The 22,644-nt window shown below is 47.5% G+C and overlaps 1 protein-coding gene across 7 annotated transcripts in view; it reads right to left on the bottom strand.

Moving 5' to 3' along the window:
* GALNT13 (polypeptide N-acetylgalactosaminyltransferase 13) overlaps nt 1-22,644 on the bottom strand; it is a 226,074-nt gene that overhangs the window by 170,349 nt on the left and 33,081 nt on the right. Inside the window, exons 2-3 of one of the 7 annotated variants that reach the window (XM_066633844.1) lie at nt 20,455-20,482; nt 10,551-10,556 (exon numbers count right to left, since the gene is read on the bottom strand). The exons of 5 other annotated variants lie outside the window; for them this stretch is intronic. In XM_066633844.1, the coding sequence (XP_066489941.1) occupies nt 10,551-10,556; nt 20,455-20,482 (34 nt within the window). Of the gene's footprint in view, nt 1-10,550; nt 10,557-20,454; nt 20,483-20,870; nt 20,901-22,644 lie in introns of all 7 variants that reach the window. One more of the 7 variants, XM_066633854.1, reaches the window with a different exon arrangement.

Raw genomic sequence — 22,644 nt, 5'->3', positions numbered from 1 at the left:
AGTTTACTCTCAGGTAAGTGTGAATAGGATTTTGCTCTAAACATCTTTTATATTTATTTGAGATATCTTTTAATTCCACATGTCCATTTTTTAAAAACTTGTTCTAAACAAATTCCACTCCATTTCCACTTCAACCCACTCCAAAAGTTTGAGATGAAATGAGCTAGAGATCTTTAAACAAAGTACAAGCTTTTAAATAGGATTAAGTGGTAGGAGACACAAAACACTCTAATGAAAAAATTTAAAGTTGCTTTGTTTTTGCTGCTGTTGCTGCTGCTATTGCAGTTTTAGTAGGGCTTGACAATGGGAAGGATGCCATGCCAAACTCTTTCATTTTGAAATTTATTTCTACACCGCAATAGTCAGGAGAATCCCACTATCTGCATCTCTGTTGTCTTTAAATCTTTATTATGCAAACTCACCAAACTCCCATCAAATTTCAAAGACGTTTTTATAATTTAGTGATCTTATGAAAACACGACAGCCCTCCTAATGAACAGTTCACTAATTTTTATGCTGATTCTGTTTACAAGTAGTGTGAATGATATGTTCCATTCCCAGAACTGATGCAGATACAGAAAATCATGTTAAATGAAACCAATTTTAAAAAACAACCTCCCTATAGTCAATGGTTTAAAAAAATAGCCTTGCTTACCATTGTAATGTGGGAGAGCAGCAGCAGGCAGGCAATCAATCAATCAACAGCTTAGTTTCAGTTCACTCCCAGGCAGGTGACCCCTAGAGCAGGGGTCTCCAAACCCCGCCTGGGGGCCAGATGCGGCCCGCGGAGAGCCTCTATCCAGCCTGTGGCCAGTCTCTGATCCCCTGAGAACCTCTGGCTCAGTTGACCAAACACAGCCAGAGTTGTGCTTGTGGGGTGGGAGAATGGGGGTCCTTTTAAGTATGTGTGCTTTATTTCTTGGGCTGTGTTGGTGCTTGAAGAAATCCTGGACATTTGAGCCCATTCATTCATTTCAGTCATTCATCTAAGTTCCATCTCTAATGTATTTATTTAAATTTTATATTTCTTTTTTTTTTCCAGCCCTCGACACCATGCCAGATATTTGATGTGGCCTTTCGGTCAAAAAGTTTGGAGACCCCTGCCCTAGAGCATGCAAAAGAATGCAAAACAGAAGGGAGGGGTCACTTGGCTCTGAGTGAACTGAAACTAAGCTGTTGATTGATTGATTGATTGATTGATTGATTGATTGATTGATTGATTGATTGATTGATTGATTGATTGATTGCCTGCCTGCCTGCCTGCCTGCCTGCCTGCCTGCAATACATTGGTAAGTGAGGCTGAGTAAAGGGACTTTTTTCCTTTTAATTCAAAGGGCCCTTCTCATCACGCTGAGATAAAACCGCACATGAAAAACCCATGGATAATTAGGTTATTCCTGTAGTTACAAGAGGATATGAGCCTGAATTAACTGAGAGACAACAATAATGAATAAAAATAAAAAGTTCTGAAAATTAAGCAAATATGTGGTTTAAACCCACTGTATGTAACCATGCTAGTTGCAGTCAGACCAGTGGTAGCATCAGGACCTACCTGAAAAAGTTTTAGGCAGCTGCTCAGGCCTCCGTGGCTATAATGGTGATTGGGCAGCAGTGCTCCCTGTAAGTAGAAGGTTGTTTATCTCTTAGCTGCCTTGTCAGTTTTGCAAACCGCCAAAAATTGGGTCATGACCCACTGGTGAGCCACAGACCCACAGTTTGGGAACCACTGATCTAGACCAATAGTTCCCAAACCTTTTAGAGGCCCTAGAGACCAATACCTGATTTATAAACGCCAAGGTGATTAGGCAGCAGGGTTCTACCCCCAGGTAGCAGCTTGTTTAACCTTTGATGCACATAGCCTAATCTGCCTTGTCACTTTCACAACTAATCAAAAGTCGGGTCACAACCCACTAGTGCTGTGGTTCTCAAACTCTCAGGGAGTTTGAGGACCCCAGTAAGTCTGCATGGAAGTCTGCATGGAAGCAGGAAAGGCAGAGAGGATGGGGGGGAAGGCAGCCAGGATTGCATCGCTAAAGGGGCTGCAGGGACTGGCATTAACTTACCAGTCCCTGCTGCAGCCTCCCAGGGGTGTGAGGAGTCCTGCGCGACCCTCCGCAGGGCTCCCCAACCTTCAGAAAGTGAAAGCAGAGCAATTGTGTCCCACCTCTGCAAAACTGGAAGTGGAACATGATTGCTCCGCTTTCACTTTTTGAAAGCTGGGAAGTCCTGCAGAGGGTCGCGCAGGGCTTCTCGTACCCCAGGAGGCTGTAGCAGAGCTCCTTAAGAGGAAAGAGTCCAGGGCCCTCAGGCTGGGGCATCGGAATGCCCCAGTTTGAGAAGCCCTGCACTGGTGGGTCCCAGACCCACAGTTTGAAAACGGTTGATCTGGACCAGGGCTGTCCAAACATTTTGGCATGAGGGCCACATCATCTCTCTGACACTGTGTCAGGGGCCAGGAAAGAAAATTAATTTAAAATTTAAAATTTGAATAAATTTACATAAATGAATATATTAGAGAGGGAACTTATATGAATGAATGAAGCTCTTGGAATAGCTCAAGGCTTATAAAAGGTCTTGCACAAAGCAAGGCCGGTCTCTCCTTCACTACCACTGCTGCATCACAGACATGAAACAGCAAATAGTGGAGGGAGCCCTCGTCCACAGCTCAGATGAGAGGTCGAACAGTTGTCCTCATGCTGAGAGCAGTTGCATTGGGTCAGCGCGGGCTCCAGAAAGACTCCGGAGGGCCAGAGGCTCATTGGAGACTGGGGGCTCCCCGAGGGCCTGATTGGGAGCCCCCGAGGGCCACAAGTGGCCCCCGGACTGGGGTTTGGGCACCCCTGATCTAGACAAATGTTCTGCTAAATAGATCACAGACCTTGGAGGTTTATGACCAGTTTCACTTTTTGTCCCTAATACGTGGCATTCAGGCAAGAAAAGACAATGTAATTATGTGAGTGGGGCTTAGGCAGATAAGCCAATACCTGTTCCTCCAACAAAACAAACGTATTTTAATCTTTAGTATACACAGCTATGGAACCAATTTTCCTTTCATTAGTAATAAGCAAGGGGGGAACCCAGATGATTCCTAGATGCAATAAGAACACCTTGCTTCCAATACCTGCCCCTTCTTTACTCGAACTGGCTACAATTTCTGCAATCTTTTAAACTTGTAAAATGACAAGCATGTTTTTAAAGAGAGGAGAGACTCTTTCCAACCCAGGGTTCTGAAGATATAATCATTGTCAAGTCTGCTTAAATGCAGAACAACTCAAGAGAGCATCTTTAACAGAGACACATATAGGGTGCAATCCTAACCCACTTTCCAGCACTGACATAAGGGCAATGCAGCTTAACATTCCCTTACTTTGAGGAGGCCTCCATGACTGCCACTCAACTGCAGGATACAACACATGCCCCATTTACACAGCTCTGTCAGTGTGGGAAAGTTGGTTAGGATTTGGGCCATAGTGTATTACCAAGCATTACTCTAGGCCAGTGGTTCCCATATGTGCCTTAAGGCACTGCAAGGGGCTCTGCAAAATATTCCCAGTTGCCTCCTCTTCCTAGCTCTCCTGTGCACCAACATCTTGGATTGTGTGACATCTCGTGTGATTCAAGATAGTGGTGCCAAGGAGAAACAGGAAGAAGAGTCCACTGAGAAAGAAGAGCGCTGTGACCATGAAAAGTTTGGGAACCAATGGTCCAAGTTGATTCTCTTTTTGGCCCAGTTCAAATGATATCACACAGGAAAGGAATGTGGCCACACGTAACAACCCCCACCCCATCACTCAAAGCAGGGACGGGTTGTGTTACTACTTTAAAATGGTTTTGGAATTGCATACAGTGGCGTGGTTTGGATGGACCACTCCCTGACTGATTAGGTGATCGTAAGCTAGTGCATTGGGTGGGTGGGGGAGACATGCACAGCCATGGTCTTTCCCTACATAATAAAAGGAGGCCAATCAGAATGTCATCTGAACCAGCCTGTACGAGGTTTCCAGTTCCAAGTAGCTCAAGCCTCTTATTTCTGGGCAACAGTCTGCTAGATAGGAAAACAAGTACAAAATGATGAGTCAGTGTCACAATTAGTTATTTCTACAAGAGTAAGGTGAATAATGACAGTTTATGGCAGTGATTTTCAACCTTTTTCATCTCACGGCACACTGACAGTACTAAAATTGTAAAGGCACACCATCAGTTTTTAGACAATTGACAAGGCACACCATGCGGTTGGTGGGAGGTTCACATTCCCCAATGGCCCTACTAATAAATGATCCTCTGCCAAACTCCTGCAGAGCATTAGTGGAATATCATATGCCACTGCACAGTAGTTGAAAATGGGTGGTTTATGGGATGCAAGTGTTTTATGATTTTTCTACATATAATTCATGGGCTGCTTGCTTTTCCCGGTAGATTAAAATACAGAGTAGAATCTTATTTGCAAATAAAAATGCTTTAACTTAAATAACCTGAAACAGTAAAGCAGTGTTGTGTCAGAGAGAGAGAGAGAGAGAGAGAGAGAGAGAGAGAGAGATTGGTAAAACAAACTGAGGATCAAGATAATGTTTGCCATGTGATCCTGGCTACAAAGGGTAAAACACAAACCAGATCCCTAATTATAAGCTGTGAAAAAGCCTACTGTCCTGAGAAAACAGCATTTAAAAAGGTCACAGACCACTTCACAGAATCTTCTTAAGCGTAATGAAATCTTCTAAGTCCCTTGAGGTTAAAGAATGATAATTGTGGCTGAATTTTAAGTAGAGAATAGTAGAATCTTGCAGTCAAAGAACTGGTTGGTTAGTCCAAATCAATTCAACATTCAGCATTCTCCAGTAGTGGTGTAGCAGTAAATACAGGAGCTTGACATGACACCCCTGCCCACTGTCACACTCCATTAACACTATAACAAAGAAAATAAACTTTGAATCATTGGAGTGCTTTCGTCTGCCACTTACTTCTACTTTGAAACATAGAAAACTTCATTTAAACATCTAGATCATTCCATCCCAAACTTTGGGGCTATTCAGATGTAACAGTTTCAAAACAAATACTGGTGGAGCCTATTTATCCATAGATTTTATGTCCATGGATCTGGCTTAACGCAGGTCCCCCAGACTCGCGTTAAGCCAAATTCGGCCCAACCTAAACCCTCCAGCTGTGCTCCAGCAGCCTTTGGAGGGTTCAGGTTGGGCCACATCTGGCTCAACGCTTGGCTCTGGGGGACAACTCTGGCTCAATGTGGGTCCTTTTAAGGCATTCCGAAGTCCAGGGAAGACCTTCCCAGATCTCAGAATGCCTTAAAAGGCATAAAAAGTCATTTTTGGCCTGAAACAGCCATTACCACGCATTCCCCAATAAATACAGCCGACAGCAGGTATGGGATTAAATGGGCCACTTTATTAACTTACAACAAGGCAAAATAGGCATCAATACCCAAACTAAGTGCGGGGTTCTAAATGGGGGAAACGGCCTAGCCGTCTACGTCCCCCAGTCTCATGGGGCGTCCACCCAACTCCAGGCGTAGCTCAATTGTTCTTAAGCACGCCTTTCACTGTCGCCCAAAGAGGGTAAGCCAGCCGAACTACTCTGCCTTCAGGTCACCCCTGCAAGGCCCCAAAGTTCAGACCAGGGGCTAGCCAGCCTGCCTCCTCGAGCCGGACAAGCATCCAAAGAGCGGTTCTGGCTCACCCCTGCCCTTGCTGGCTTAGATTGGACGCCGGAGAAGGTCTTCTGTCTACCCACCCCGCACTTCTACCGCCAGTGACCAGGACAGTAAGAGATATATGCAGACCCAAACACGCTCCATAGCCAGTCTGAGGTAGGCGAAAACAAAGCACCATCATATTGCCAATCAGATGATGCTCAAAAATTCCTACCCGGTCCTCCGTAGAACGACCAGCTAATCCCAGACTAGCTAACAGGGCGGGTGGGAGGGGGTCGCTTCCAGGAACGGAACTGAGCCGGGTCTAGCGCCTGCGCGCTAGATCAGGCTCAGTTGTCCCGCCCCCCAAGGCCAGCCAGCCAATCAGCTGGCAGCAAAGCCCTGCTGCCGGCTGATAGGGGGTTTAGCGTGTCAATCAGCGCTAGCGTGCCCATGCAGGCACGCTAGCTGCCTTTACCACGCATTCCCCAATAAATACAGCCGACAGCAGGTATGGGATTAAATGGGCCACTTTATTAACTTACAACAAGGCAAAATAGGCATCAATACCCAAACTAAGTGCGGGGTTCTAAATGGGGGAAACGGCCTAGCCGTCTACGTCCCCCAGTCTCATGGGGCGTCCACCCAACTCCAGGCGTAGCTCAATTGTTCTTAAGCACGCCTTTCACTGTCGCCCAAAGAGGGTAAGCCAGCCGAACTACTCTGCCTTCAGGTCACCCCTGCAAGGCCCCAAAGTTCAGACCAGGGGCTAGCCAGCCTGCCTCCTCGAGCCGGACAAGCATCCAAAGAGCGGTTCTGGCTCACCCCTGCCCTTGCTGGCTTAGATTGGACGCCGGAGAAGGTCTTCTGTCTACCCACCCCGCACTTCTACCGCCACAAGGGAAGGTCAGCCTCGCGCTTGGCCTTCCCTACACCCAAAAAGAGGGCCAAGCCTTGTTGCAACTCTGAAAGAAAGCGCCCATAACCCATAGGAGAAAGGTGAACCCCATCGCCACGGTAAAGAGCAGGCTCCTCAAAAGCAATGCTGGGATGATGGATAGCCGCTCCACCAAGCTCCGTGACGACCCTGCCCAGGTAAGCGTTGACCCTCTTTCGTGCTACCTCAATTCTTTTTACACAACTCGCCCAGCGCCAAATTCTCCTAGGCAGCATGTCAGACCACAGGATAGTGATCCCGGGAAACTGACGAACTAATGAGTCAAAATCCTTGCGGGCCTGGAGCCTCAAGGACATGGACGTCCTCTGACCCAAGTCATTTTCGCCCAAGTGCACCACGATTACCTGCGGCAGGGAGTTAACAGCAATGTACTCCAAAATGGCTGGGAAAAATTGGCCCCAACACATACCCCTCTTGGCCAACCAATCAATGTGCGCAACATCACCCAGCGCCAGCTGAGAGCCGAAACTGGATGACATGGCATGCTTCCGGGCCCAAAAAACTATGGAGTGTCCGCAGATCAAGACCCTGGCTGGGCAGCTCCTTCGCGGACCTGTGGGAAAAGGAAGCACATTGTGAGATAAGCTCACTGGACAGGCCAAGAAAAAGGAGGAATCCTTTCCCCGCTCTAATACTCACTCCCGTGGCCAGTCACGGACAGTGACCTGGTCCGCCTTAACTTACAGGACCCCACCTACCCCTAGCGCCGACACTGGCGCGGCAGACGCCCTCCAAGCGCTGCCAACAGAGCCTACGCGGCTCTGACACATCTCGCCAACACTGGCGCGGCACACGCCCTCCAAGCGCTGCCAGCAGAGCCTATGCGGCTCTGACACATCGTGCCACATGGCACTACACACGTTGCGCCCTCCTGGCGCTGCACACGCCCACTGGCGTTGCACACGGAGCCCTTGCGGCACCTTAACGGACGTAGTATTTAAAGGCACCAGAGCGCCATCTACCGATGCGCCTGATGCCCTGGGGGGAGAAACCCATGCTGGCTGCCGTGGATGCTGCCCCAATCCTAAATGAATGCAGCCCGAACAATTCAGGCCTCAGGCCTAATTGACCCAGCGCTCTTTTAAAAATGACCCGAAGCTGGTAAAGGGTAAGGGGGGAATGGTCCTCATGGCGAAAAAGCGGGCCCACTCCCGCAGGCGCCGTTGAACAGTACTGTTCCATGACAGATACTGGACAAAGACACCGGCTCGTAGCCTGTTTCAAATGAATCCACTGCCCACGCCCTAACTGGTCCGTTTTGGACACTCGCAAATGGAGGGATAAACTCCCAGGCCTTAACACACAGTCCCCCCACTGAAGGACTCTGTCAGTGGGGGCAAACCGAGACCGTACCAAAACCTCACCAGGGCGAAACGCCCCATAAAACAGTACCAGAGTCACTGCCCTAAACAACAGCGACTCGTAGGTTGGGGAACACATGGCCATAAACTGTATGTGTAACCCCTGTAAAATGGTGGGCGTGATGGGCAGGCGCTTGTCTGCACCTGTGGGGAATTGCCTGCCAAAACCAGCCACCATCTTACGCACCCTAAAATCCTTGGTAGGATCCTGGATACCACAGGCCTGGGACTGGAAGGAAATGGCTGCCAAATAAACTGACATAGATTTGCTGGATAACCCCCTATTATGCAGACCCAAAATGAACTGCATAAGAGTGTGGGCCGGAAATGTTCCCTGCTCTAGAGCCCCAGCCGACCTGCAAAAGGCACCAAATTCAAGGGACTTACTCAAATAACTGGCGCGGGTGGATGGAGCCAACGATGCCCATATGGCCTCCTGGGCCTCATCATACCAAGTCCCCAGAGCCATGGGGGCATGGGATCCGGATCCAGCCTTGCCTCGGGGGCTAGCATCCGAAAGCGCTCCTCCTGAAAACGAGAGAGAGCGTCGGCAATGCTATTCTCAATCCCAGGCACATGTCTGGCTGAGAAAACAGTGTTGATAGCAAGGCACTGTTTGACAAAGACTCTAACCAGATTCATGACCCGGGGGGATTTGGAGGTCTGCATGTTTACTATGTGGACCACGGCCAGATTATCGCACCAAAAGCGAACTGAAGAGTTGGCAAACTCCCCAGCCCACAAATGGACAGCCACGACAATCGGGAAGAGCTCCAAAAATGTCAAGTCCCTGGTGATCCCCTCCTGGACCCATGCCCTTGGCCAGGGGGCAGCACACCAGCGTCCTCGAAAAAACACACCAAATCCCAAACCTCCCGCGGCATCAGAATGAACCTGGAGCTCGGCTTCAATCAACTGTACAGATCTCCAAAAGGAGATCCCGTTGAAATCTTTCAAAAACTCCAGCCACAGCTCCAGGTCCTCCCTCATACCAAGTGTCACACGTAGTCTGTGAGTCGGGCGCCGTAGCCCCGCCATGGCATCACATAACCTGCGCACAAAGGCCCTGCCGGGGGCAATGACCTTACATGCAAAGTTAAGATGCCCCACTAGACTTTGTAATTCCCTCAATGTCAACTTGCTAGACCCTAGGGCGCTAGTCAGCATTGCGATAAGATTATCTAATTTGTCCCTTGGCAGGCGGCTGGTCTGCGTAACCGAGTCCAACTCGATACCTAAAAAGGTGAGCTTGCTAAGGGGGCCCTCTGTCTTCTCGTGTGCCAGGGGGACCCCCAGCTGCTCGCACAGCGCTGTAAAGTCACCCAGGAGCCGAGCACAGACACCTGACCCAGATGGTCCCATAAACAGGAAATCATCCAAGTAGTGGGCAGTGGATTGCAACCCAGTTCTGAAACGCACAGTCCATTCCAAAAATGTGCTGAACGCCTCAAAAACCGAACAGGAAATAGAACACCCCATAGGCAATGCTCTATCGACATAATAACCGCCCTCAAACTGGAAACCCAACTGACAGAAATCCTGGGGGTGCACAGGAAGCAATCTAAAGGCGGACTGAATATCCGCCTTGGCCATCAAGGCCCCAGGGCCACACTTCTTGAGGCGGGCAACCGCCTCATCCAAAGAAGTATATCTGACTGAACACAAGTGGGACGGTATCCCGTCGTTTACAGAGGAACCCTCTGGAAAGGACAGGTGGTGAATCAGTCTAAATTGGCCCTGGGCTTTCTTAGGCACCACACCCAGGGGGGAAACCTGCAAGTTCCTCAACGGAGGAACAGCAAACGGTCCAACTACTCTACCCGCTTGTACCTCCTTGGCTATTTTTACTCGCACCACCTCCTCCATGCCAGTCACTGACCGGAGGTTGTGTGCGAACGTGGGCCTAACTGGAGGCGGGGCTTGGATCCTGAAACCAAACTGGAAACCCTCAAACAACAATCTGGCTGCAGAACGATCCGAATAAAATTGCAGCCAGTAAACCAAGGAGGGAATCTTAATTGGTGTTGGGCCCCTTGCCAACACCAGCTGAGGGTCCACCACCAGGCTTTTTTCCACGGAAGGGGCGAAAACCTTGCCTGGGACCACTGATTCGTGGACATTTTGCCACGGGATGTCCAGCCCCACACATGGGGCAGCCATGGGAAAAGGAACATCCTGGCCTGTTGCATTTTCCCGTGGCATTAAATTGAAAGCATGCGCGGGGGGATTGAACCCACTGCGCACCCTCAGGTGCCAAAGGCTGCTCGGGTCTGGAACGAGCAATCAAATGCCCGCTATCCGCCCTATCCCCCAACGTTGCCCGAGCCGGCAGGACTAACTGTACCCAGAGTTCCCACTGGGGTATAGTCCAGTCCAAAGATGGATCCTGCGCGGCTCTGATGCGGAATTGCCGGTCATAAGCCATCCAAGCCGCACCCGCATGATCGCGCAAGGCGCGATGGATGATGTCCAGATATTTGAATAGCTTCCCCGCCTTTTTGGGGTGCAACTGGACAGTGACCCCAGCATAGACAATGAACCCATTCAGCCAATTGGTCCAGTTCTTGTCTATTTTTCTCTGCCTGACGGTTTCCTCGTCACGCACAGGGTCTCCCACTTTGGGGGTAGGCTCAGGCTCGATGTGAAGGAGACTGAACATGTCCACAAAGTCCCCCCGCCATATCTGCTCCTTGACAGACATAGCGAGGTGAGAGCCCAGAGGGATGGCGATGATGCCATACGAAACCGTAGGCTTCTCCCTCTTCATCACCAACCCAAAGGAATCATCCTCCCAGTCCCCATCCTGTTGGCCCAACTCAGTGTCGGCCGTAGCAGGACAATGACCGCACTGGGGGGCTGCCCTATTGGCCCTGGGCCGAGATTTGTGACATGGATATGTCCAACCCAGGGCCCAGGGGTATTGTGGGTAATTGGGACCCTGCCAGAAGGAAGGAGGCCCCCACGGAGACCAGGGCTGGTCTGGTGCAGGCCTGCTGGATGCCCAAGGAATGCCCTCCTTATCCTCCCACGCAGACTCCGTATCATGGACAAAGCCCGCCCACGGCTCACCTTGCCCACCGCAGCCACTATAAGCCTGTGGCCGGGGCCTTTTAACAGGACAGACGACCTCCTCCTGCGCTTCTAGGGTGTTTCCGTCCTGCTCCTCGCCCTCCTCGACAGTAACGTGCTTGTCCTCCAGAACATGAGCCTGTCGGGGAGGGAGAGAGGCCCCTTTATGCATCCGACCTGATCTACGAGGCACGGGGTCCGCCTTTGAGCTGGAGCCCCCATCACCCCGCCCTGCCTTGCGAAGGGCCTTCTCCTTTCTGCGTGCATCATATCGAGCCATTAAGGCACGCAGCTCAGCCATTTGATCTTCCTCATCTGATGATGAGGGAGGGGAGTGAATAGGCCAAGCTGGAGCTGCCTTTTTGGTGGCCTTGCCACCCGACTTCTGGGCTTTCTTCCCCATGTCCACCCCCCAAGTGAAGGAATATCCCTAGTGGGGCCCCCCGCCCCCGGTGCTCTAAGTTTTAACTGGATACGATACGCCTCAGCAGTCCGGAATCTTGGCCTTCCGCGCTGTGTCAGCAGACCGCTGTGACTGGAAGTTGCCCAACTCTGAAAATAAGAGCCCCTTTTGGCAGTTGGGGCCCACAAAATGGCCGACAGGCTGTATTTAAATAATCAAAATGGCGGAGCACCATGAGGCAGGGCCCAAAATGGCGCCCAGACACGAGGCACCCCCCCAATGGCCGCCAAATTGCGCCCCAACAGGCAGGCCCGCCCCAGGAGGAACGCGGGGCGGCCGCCCACCACAGGCGCCCGCCGCCCCACCGGACCCCCCAAATTGCACCCGCAGCCGCGGGGTGCGCAGATCAGCGAAGCGCTGCAGCCCCGCGGTCGGCAGAGCGCGCAGCGGGCCGCCCCCTACCGCTGCCGCTCGGACAGAGCGCACAGCGGGCCGCCCCCTTCGTTAGCACCCTGCAGAGCGCACAGCGGGTCACCCCCCCTGACGCCGTCTGCAGAGCGCGCAGCGGGATGCCCCCTCAAGCTCTCAAGGGGCCGCTCCGACGCTGCGCCCCAGAGCCAACGTCGCAGAGCGCGCAGCTCAAGAGAGGCTACCCACTGCCCGAAGTGACGGGAGCCTGCAAGCGCGGATCTCCGCGCCTCAAGCCCCGTCGTGGGGCAGCCTCTCTCCGCTCCTGGATAAGCGACCTGCTCGGTCGCTTCCAGGAACGGAACTGAGCCGGGTCTAGCGCCTGCGCGCTAGATCAGGCTCAGTTGTCCCGCCCCCCAAGGCCAGCCAGCCAATCAGCTGGCAGCAAAGCCCTGCTGCCGGCTGATAGGGGGTTTAGCGTGTCAATCAGCGCTAGCGTGCCCATGCAGGCACGCTAGCTGCCTTTCAGAAGCCCACAGAGGGCATGGGTGGACGCACACACTCTGCAGGCTTCAGAAAGTTCTCTGGAGGCGACTGATTAGCTGTGCCAGTCATCCTCAAAGGGTTTAAAGGGGCCAAAACCCACAGATTTCCTTATTCATGGTTTTCAGTACCCGCAGGGGATCAAGGATGGATCCCCTGCAGACACCAAGGCCCCACCTGAATATAAAAATGAAAAATGGGATTTAAAAATATTCCAAATATAAAATATATATTACAGTGCTAGCCTATGCCTGTTTACTCAAAAGTAATTCTTATGGTGTTCAACAAGAGGTACTCGCTGGTAAATTTCCATATGATTATCATCTTAATATAATTTGGGCTGCACGCTGTTTATCCGGAAGCTCTTAGGAAAGACAAAACCTAGACATTAACTCAGAGGTTCCCAGACTCTCAGGAAGAGTTTGGGACCTTGCAAGTCTTTGTTGGAGACAGGAGGGGTGGTGATGCAATTGTCATGACTGTGCTGCATCTCGGCACAAAAGGAGATTTTTTATACTGATGTGCCATGGTATCTGTTCCATTATAGGAACGCCTGCAGTTAACTGAAACCGCAGATACTAGCTAACATCCCTCCACCCTCCACCAGCAAGGGGAGGTCCACTCCCCTCACTTCTAGAGGATCCTCTGAGCCCAGCAGTAAAAAAAAAAAACGCTACTTCCAGTTTCTCCATGAAACCAGAAGTGACGTTTTTAATGCTTTAGGGCAGGAGGTCTGGTCTAGAGGGTAGAGCCTCCGTCTGCCTGAAGATAACATCCGAAGGTCACCAGTTCGAGGCCATCGGCACCGTGTGACCTTGAAGCAGCTGACAAGCTGAAGCCGAGCTATTCCATCTGCTCTGAGCGTGGGAGGATGGAGGCCAGAATGTGAAGCCAGATCGGAATGAAACACCTGAATGTAGTGGTTCTTGAAAGAAAGAACCTTCTTTCAATTGTAAAAATCCCTGTTTAATAAGGGATTTAAATAAGCCTGCCTATGTAAACCGCCTTGAATAAAGTCTTGAATAAAGACCAAGAAAGGTGGTATATAAATACCTGTTATTATTATTATTATTATTATTATTTAGAACAGGGGTGTCCAAAGCTTTTGGCAGGAGGGCCACATCATCTCTCTGACACTGTGTTGGGGGCCAGGGAAAAAAAGAATTAATTTACATTTAAAATTTGAATAGGTTTACATAGATTTAAATAAGTGAATATATTAAAGATGAACTTATATGATTGAATGAAGGTCTTGCAATAGCTCAAGGCCTATAAAAGGCCTTGCACAAAGCAAGGCTGGCCTTTCCTTTGCTGCTGCTACTGCATCACAGACATGAAACAACAAGCAGTGGAGGGAGCCCTCATCCCACAGCTCACACGAGAGTTCAAACAGTCGCCCTCACGCTGAGAGCAGTTTTGTCGGGCCAGTGTGGGCTCCAACAAATCTCTGGAGGGCCAGAGGCTTATTGGAAACTGGGGTCTCCCCGAGGGCCGCATTGAAAGGCCTCGAGGGCCACAAGTGGCCCCAGGGCCGGGGTTTGGGCACCCCTGCTTTAGAAGCATTAGAAGGCTAGGGAAGTCCTGGAAGTAGCATTTTTTTAAAATTTCTGGGCTCAGAAGAGCCTCAGGAGGCGAGAATCCATGGCTACGGGGGACCCCTGTACTTACCAGGGAGTTGCTATGGCCATCCGGAGGGTCCTGGGAGCCTGCAGCCCCCTCTGTAGGCCTTCCTGCATGTCAGAACTGCTCTAAACTGCACTCCCAACCACTGGCGTCGCTAGGGGAATGCGGGGGGCACAGGCCGCACCAGGTGACGCACCAGGGGTGTGAAGTGCCCTGGGGGTAGGACACGGTAACTTCGCGGCTTTCAGTGCTACCCCGTCGTGCCATACACCGTTGGATGTGGATTTTTCAGCGGAGTGCAATGCAATAAACAGAATTGAAATCGCTCCTATCGTTCAGAAGTTATGGCCCAAAAAACAGAAAGAAAAAATGCATGGAGCCCTATGGAAAGTGAAAGTGAGCCATATTGCACGTTTACTCGCGAACAGTCATACTTGCCATAGTCCGTCGGAAAGGGCAGGCTGAGCAGAATCCGACACCAGAATGTTCCCGATCCAATTAATGCAGCCCCCCGAAACACAAGAAGGCGATCCCTGCCTCCCTCTCAGCTGCGTCTATTGAGCCCAAAACGAAGCCACGTGGCCACGTTTACTTGTGAGTAGACGAACTTGCCTTAGTCCAGGCAAGGACTGAGAGGACTCAGGGCAGGCTGAGAGGACTCCAAGGACGTCAGAATGGTCCTGATCCAATGAATGCAGCCCCCAAAATTACAAAAGGGAGAAGGAGGTCCCTCCCTCCCAGCCCTATGCAAAGCGAAGCAGCCTCATGGTTGTGTTTACTCACGAGTAGGTAGACGTGCCTTGACTGGTAGTCAGGCCAGGCAAAGGGGAATGTGAGGACACCAGAATGTCCTGATCTGATGGAACTGAAGTTCAACATATGTTCCAGGAGGTAGCCTCTCTATCCAACTAAAAAGGACAAAAAAAGAGGCTTGAATGGCAAGGGGAAAGTTTTCTATTTTGCATTTGTAAAGCCAGGTGGGTCTTTATCTTGATATGCTTGAAACAGAAGAACTTTAAACTGGGCACTGGGAGGGCTGGAAATCTCACTGATTCTTTTTGGGGGTGTGGTTATTGCAGGCAGACTACTGAGTAGTCTGAGACTGAGTAGGTAGAGTAGACATGCATAGGCTTGAGCTCACAGGCTGCAATTCTACCCACACTTTCCTGAGAATAAGCCCCACTGACCACAATAGGACTTACTTCAGAGTAGATTCACTTGGTGGAACAGGACTTGCTCCCCCTTATTTAATTATTTCTTTTATTTTAATTTAATTATTTATATTTATTTTAATTTGCTTGATGATGTCACTTCTGGCCATGACATCACTTCCAATGGGTCCTGGACAGATTGTCATTCTAAAAAGTGGGTCCCAGTGCTAAAAGCTAGAACTGCTGCAATAAGTTGTTAGTAAGTTGACACAGAGGGTGTGTGTATGTGTGTGTGTGAGAGAGAGAGAGAGTGTGTGTGTGTGAGTGTGTGATTGACAGACAGACAGACAGACAGACTCTACAAGTTTTCAAAATCACTAAAATCAGAATTTGGAGGAATAAGACCATCATGTTATATATCAATCAATGCATAATTTCATGCAGAATGCAATGAATAAAACCACATTGAAATATCTCTGTTCTAACAAAAGGTACAGCCAAAAAAACCAGTGGGGGTGGGGTGATGGTACATCACCACGCCCACCACCTGAGGAGTTGGCCCGCCCACTGCATGCGGTGACGCACAGGCCTCCCACACAGGGTGACGCGAATCCTAGTGACGCCACTGCTCCCAACCCACTTCTGAGTTTTGTTGGAAAACCGGAAGCGGGCCAGGACTTTAATGCAATTTAGAACAGTTGTGAAGTGCAAAGAGGCTCACAGAGAGGATAGAGGGCTCCCCAGACCTTCCGGATGACCACAGCAATCCCAATAAGTATTAAAAAACTCTTTTTCCCTGGTGATGGTGCAATCTCATGAGAGAGAGAGAGAGAGAGAGAAGACCTTTATTGGTGTACATAACAAACACAAACACAACCACACAACAAAGAGAACAGTAGTGAGTAAAAGCCTATGATATAAAAGGATACATAGCATCTAAATAAAGCAGGCATATTTGTCCCATGTAGAATATACTGGCCTAACATATCGAATACACTGGATAGCCTCTCATGGGTCTACTTGCTACCATCAGCTACAGATAGACTACTACCCTCTCAGTTATAGGACTGAAGACATCATTCAGTCATTATGGCTTATCACTGCCATCAAGAATTTTGAAACCATTTTCAACTCTGAGGGTGAGCAATCATTTAATAGCAGCTTAATTTTCTCAGTGGTTCTCACCCTTTACAGCCCAGGACCCACTTCTGAGAATGACAATCTGCCTGGGACCCACCAGAAGTGATATCATCAACCTGGAAGTGATGTTATGGCTGGAAGTGACATCAGCAAGGAGGAAGTGGCATTACTTTGATGCCAGAGCCAGAAGTGATGTCATCAAGTGGGAAGTGACATCACTGTTTTTATCTTACCTAGGGACTCAAACTGTAAATGACAAGAGAAAATATTCCAGCTCAGAAGCTGGGGATTTCGCAGCAGTGGAAGGGAGGGAAAGAGGGAAAGAAGTTGCAAAAATACAAAGGTTCAGCCAGGAGAAAGACCATGGCAGAGCTGTAGTTCTCTGAAGATTGAACCAGAGATACAAGCAAGGAGTGTGAGCTTTGAAATCACTCAGCTGCCAGGACAGCCACCACCATTCCCATCATCAGTAACGCGCCCCATTTCACAAATTAACCTGAAGATCCCAAAATGCTTCTCTGCCACACACTCTGACCTTACTTTCAGTCAATTTCACATACAAACCCAAAGACAATCAAAATCATGGAACTGGAAGGGATGTAAGAGGATGAGGGAGCATGCACCTGAAAATCTCCAAGCACGCTCTCCTCTCCTCCCTTTCCAATGGGGCTGGGCAGCAGCATGCTCACAAAGGAAAAGAGGCACTCTGGCTGCCCTGCGCATGTGCGAGCCGCTCTGCTTATTTACTCTGTGCCTGGAAGCCTAAAATGGCACCCCCAAGGTCTGTTTGCCCTTTTTCAAAATGGCGGCCGCCAGCTTCTCACAACCCACCAGAAATTGAATCGTGACCTACCAGGTGGGTCGCGACCCACAGTTTAAGAACCTCTGTTCAAAGGTATTCCAAACTGAGCACCATTTTCTTGAGAATGTATTTGGCTCAGATTGTAAAATTAGATTTGGGCAGATGCAGTCAAGAAAACCAGTCAATAACAGTCAAATACATATTAGAAGTGCAAGCAGAAATGTAACATTAATCTCTTGCTCTCAACAAAACCCTTGTAGATCACTGTCCAGATCACCCAACCAAGTCGCCTTTTGTCTGGTTAGATTACTGTCTTTGTGTTAATTCTCTCATTTATTTTCTTGCAAATATTTTGCATAGTTGTGGTCCTCCATCAAGATCCAAAGTCCTCTCTTTTTCCTATGTGTGCTGTTTTAGCAATAGGGGCTCTTCCATGATAGTCCTGGGAACCACAAGTTCCAGGAGTAATATGATAAGGCACATGTGTATGGCAACTTCAGTGTCCATGAACCAACATTATCCTGTAAAGCGCCATGTACACTGACAGTGTTATATACATCATCATCATCATAATATCATCATCAACAAAAATAACAACAACAAAGGAATAACTGTCTGAGTACAGGTGAGTTTTTTAAAACTCAAAAAGAGAACTCATAATTACCGAGCACATTATGGAGCAAATGAAGTGCTCCCACCACTAGCCATGACTGGGCAAGAGGACAAAAGATTGATTTAAAGCTATTATGGAATTCCATAACGATGATTATGCTTTTCCATCAAGCATTAACATTTGGGTTTTAAAAAAACCTCAACTTTTTATATTCTAATTGAATGTGTTCAGAAATCTCTTTCAGTGAAATCCGTTACAAGATGTGGACAGCATGGAAAAAAATTCTGGATCTAAATTACTCAAAATTCCTGAGTAGAAACAAGGGAATCTTAAACAAACTGTTACATATGAACTACTCCCCAGGCTTTCATAATGACATAATGACACTCTCTGAGGAAGTTATCAGTAGCTAGTTTATTGAAGTCAGAAAAGAAAATCTTTAAAGCATTATCACACCATCAGTTTAAAATGGGCATCTCTATTTTTGAGTAGGCTCTGATATTTTCGTTGCTGTTAAAAACACTTTTTAAAGGTCAATGGTTTAAAAATCACACACAAATGAATAATTTCGTTCCATTTCACCAGTAGCAAAAGAAACAATCTTCACAGCACTTCAGTCTGCCCATCTGCTACAACCAATTAAATGCGCCTCTCCACAAATAAAGCCCTAAAATCTAAAAATACAGCACTTATTAGAGCGCCTCATCACCTTGCAAACCTCTAACATAGTAGACCTTCTGGCTATGTAGTCTGAAAGGCGAAAACATTCTTTTGTAGGATATCCTCTTTGACTGATGCTGTAATAAGTTTGAAATTCAGGAAAACTCCTTTCCAACGGATAATTAGTAGGGCTGTGCTTTTGTTTTTAAAACTTCTCACGCATACATATTTGCTGAACAACAATCTCAAACGTAGAAGCTAATATATAACATGATTTATTGGACACTACTTTCAAAAGTGTCACAAAAATAAACTTTAAAGAAAACCATGATTTGTTACATATTTGTTGTTGTTGGCAACCTTCAGTCCCGAAAGACTATGGTATCGCGCTCTGAATATTACATAAATATTACATATTTATGAAGATGCAAAATCACTTAACAGAAAAAAATTTGGAACTACCATACAATTTTTAAGCTGACTTATTTGTGCGAAGTCCACTTACTGATCTATTGATGCTACATCTCTGTCTCATGTTTCTATTCTCCCCCCCCCCCACAGACCCTCCAGGATTGTTTAATATATCTGCTATAAAATGGCTGCCAACAGCATGTGGATCACTCAATTACTGGCCATTTTGGGAGCACTGCCACAAGAGCCAGCAGTGCCCCCCATCTGTCGCCAGACCTCAGCAAAACTTGGGGGAGGGGTGAAACCAGACAGGGAGGGGAGGAATGGGGGCTGGGAGGTAGCAGGATGAAGTGGATCCAGCTGCAGTGGTCCACACCAAATTCTATCCCCTCCATCAGCAGCCTCTCCACGCCACCCGGAGCATGAGGCTTACAGAGAGGTAAGGGAATTTAAATCTCTTTTCCCCTCCAAAGCCTCCTGATCCACCTCTACCCTCCACTAGGTACAGCTTGCTCCTTTTCAGCATAGCTGCACCAGCAGAGGTCAAAGGATAGGACTGAGCTCTAAGTTAGCTGGAGATCCATGGAGAAAAGCATAGGACAAAAAAAATTTTTATATATACTACCAAAATGCAAGTCTGGCATTCCTTTGTTAAACATGCTTCGGGCACTTTTAAAATACAATTTTTAATAGACAGATTTGTCTATTAAATCCATCCTAAAAGCAACAAAAAAGAAATTAACAGTTCACCTTTTTCAATGACCCTTCCAGTTCATGCAGGGATAACAAAGCTGACTCAAAGCATGTCTGCAAAAAATGAAAATGTTACTTTTCCTGTTCTCTGCCTGCAGTCACATTTCATCATCTGTCACAGAAGAGAGGCTTGCTTTGAAAAATGGAACATCACAATCACAAGGGCTTATTACAAGTGTTGAGATCTTTGGTGAGTTGTAGAAGACAAGACACAGAATTCAGGATGATGGGGGGGGAAGCTATTTGACTCTTCTGTGAATTCCCGTTTCCTGGGATACCAAGGTGGACTAATCTTGACTTTGGGAAAATAGGAAAATGCAAGCAGGGTCAGTTTGCAAAGAACAGAAATATCAAGAACCAGATCATGCCCAATCCTGGGCGGGGGGGGGGAGGGGGGAACATTCACCACCTGTAGACTTGAACAAAGAGAACTTCAAGTTTACTGAGAGTCTGTAAAGCTGTGATGAAAAAATGACTGACTGCTCTGAAAAATAAACATAAAGACAGGAAAAATTATCTTTGTCAGGACTCAAAATGTCACGTGTAAAAGCAAAGCAAAAATGAAACAAAAACAAAAACCAGAAAGCTTAGAATATATTCATCTGAATCCTTCTAGTTTTTCTTTTGCTATTATGTGAAGCAAGAAGCCTGCCCCTTTTAGGTACCACGAAGACAGGGGGGGGGGAATCTGCTTTTCCCTAAGTCATGCTGAGATGGGGCATCTTCACTGTGAGATGCAGAAGAGTCATGCTTCCCTGAAGTGAGCTGCCAATTGCCTGAGAAGGCATGAGAACTCTCCACAGTGGACTGGCCTGGAACATAATCAAAACAATGACCTCCTGACAAGGCACCAGCATGTCTCAACAGGTGGCGTCAAAGGGATCAAGTCCAGCTGAGTCCATGACAGGATCTGACTGGTCAGGCTCATAAACTTCCCCTGCTGTTGCTCTGACAAACATCTTGCTCTCATGATTGTTGATTAGTCCCAGATGTTCTAATTCCAAAGACTATGCTTTTCTCCCAATTTATTAAAAAAAAAGTCCTGGAGCACTGTACTACGATGAGCACATCTCTCAAACCCTAATAGAAACTGAGAGAATGGATGAGTAGTACATGTTCCAGATACAGGAACACTAATGCCCACTGTTGGGAGAAAGATGATAGTTTGTGAGCACTCTTAAGACTGACAACAGACCTAAAGGCAATGGAATGTTATCTGGCACCCAAGAAACATATCAACCTTCTATAAGGAAGGTGTCCACCATTCCTTATTGTAAGGAAATAATTGCACATGGGAATTCCTTAACCATTTAATGGAGAATAAAGATCACAAGCTTATGTCAGAATCCAATCCTCCAATCCTATGCATGTTAACTCAGAAGTAAGTTCCATTATAGTGAGTGGGACTTACTCCCAGGAAAGTGTGAATAGGATTGTAGCCTCAATAGAATTTCTCTGGAGCAAATAAAAATAAGTGCATGGCATATATCCCAATCCAGTGAGATCTTGCTGACTCCTTTTCCTGCTTTTAAGCATAAATTTAAAACTTTTCTCTTTCAATCGGTTTTGCACTGTACTACTGCACTGAACAGTGCATTGCACTGAACTGAGTTTATGCTAGTTTTATTCATTTGTTGTTACCAATCTGTTTCAATTCAAATCAATTGATCTGTCTTTAATTTACTGCATATTTTTAATTTTTTAAGCCACTTTGACAATTTATATGAAAAGCAGGATGAATTGAGAGATAGTTACTAGGTGACATACTATGTTAACATAATACTGCCATTTGTCCACCTTGCAAAGGCACATATAACAGCTGAAGGTCGCTAGTTCGAGGCCACCGGCACCGTGAACGGCGAGACCATGAAGCAGCTGGAGGCCAGAATGTGATACCAGATCATAAAAGGATCTATCTGAAATGCTGTAGTTCTTGAAAGACAGAACCTTCTTCAATTGCAAAAATCCCTATAGGGATTTAGTATAGCCTGCCTGTGTAAACCGCCTTGAAATAAAGTCTGAGGAGAAATCTGATGACCATGAAAGGCAGTATATAAATACCTGTATTATTATTATATTATTATTATATGAATCTCTAAATGGATAGTGACAGAAGATCTTCCCTTGTGATATGTGGTGGTAAAGAACATGTGGAGGGAAAATAGGAGGGAAAAATAGGAGGAATCTGTGACATATAGGAAGGGAAAAGTATTTTACAGAGTTATATGGAAAGTGAATAAGGGAAAGACAGGGATTTGTTATGGTAAAAGGGGGTGGAACAGGGGTGTCAAACACATACTACAGGCCAAATAGCATTCATGGTGTCTTCTGAGGGCCAGAAGTGATCTATTAAGCAGAAAGTGATGACATTAGCAATTAATGACCAGAAATAAGCACTTTTTTCTTGCCTTGGAACTCATTAGATTGACAGATTTGAACTCATTGCAAATGACAAAATATGCAAATCTTAATTGTATTTTTAAGATATGGATATCCCAGTTATCACACCAACTGCCCTTTCAGCAGGGCTGCTTCTTCTGAGGTGTCGCTTTGCAGCTCAGCAACTGAGAGGTGCTCTGCAAAGCACTGCCTCGGCAAAAACATGCTGCTGAAAGAGCAACCTGCATGATAATTGGGCTTTCCCGGCTCTGCCTTTACAGCAGTGCCGCTTCTGCTAAGGTATAACTTTGCAGCTGATAGTGGTGATGGGAAAGCTCAATCATGCTAGCCAGGTAAAGAGCTTCTGCAGGCCATAATCGGCCCATGGGCCTTATGTTAACACCCCTGCGATAAAAAGAGAAAGAGACACTTTTTCTCAACCATGGGCAAAAAGGCAAAACTGAGTAGGAAAACGGAACTAACACTTTCCAGACTTGCAAGGACATAAAATAGACAAATGACAACAACCAAATGCGACCAATGAGGAAAAATGTACAACCTCCTGCAAAACTGAGACTATTGTTTCTCTAAGGGACAAAAAAGCCTCTTCTAATGAACCTTCTGTGCCATCCTCTCACATCACAATTTTGAGGGTTCCAATTTTTCCTTATACCGATGAACACCAGAATGGCATGCAGAATTTCTACTCCGAAGTGTCATCTTTGC

The sequence above is a fragment of the Tiliqua scincoides genome, chromosome 1 (genome assembly GCF_035046505.1).
Source record: "Tiliqua scincoides isolate rTilSci1 chromosome 1, rTilSci1.hap2, whole genome shotgun sequence".
Classification (NCBI taxonomy): domain Eukaryota; kingdom Metazoa; phylum Chordata; class Lepidosauria; order Squamata; family Scincidae; genus Tiliqua; species Tiliqua scincoides.
Note: the sequence above shows the minus strand (reverse complement) of the source record. Positions and strands in the feature narration are given on the sequence as shown.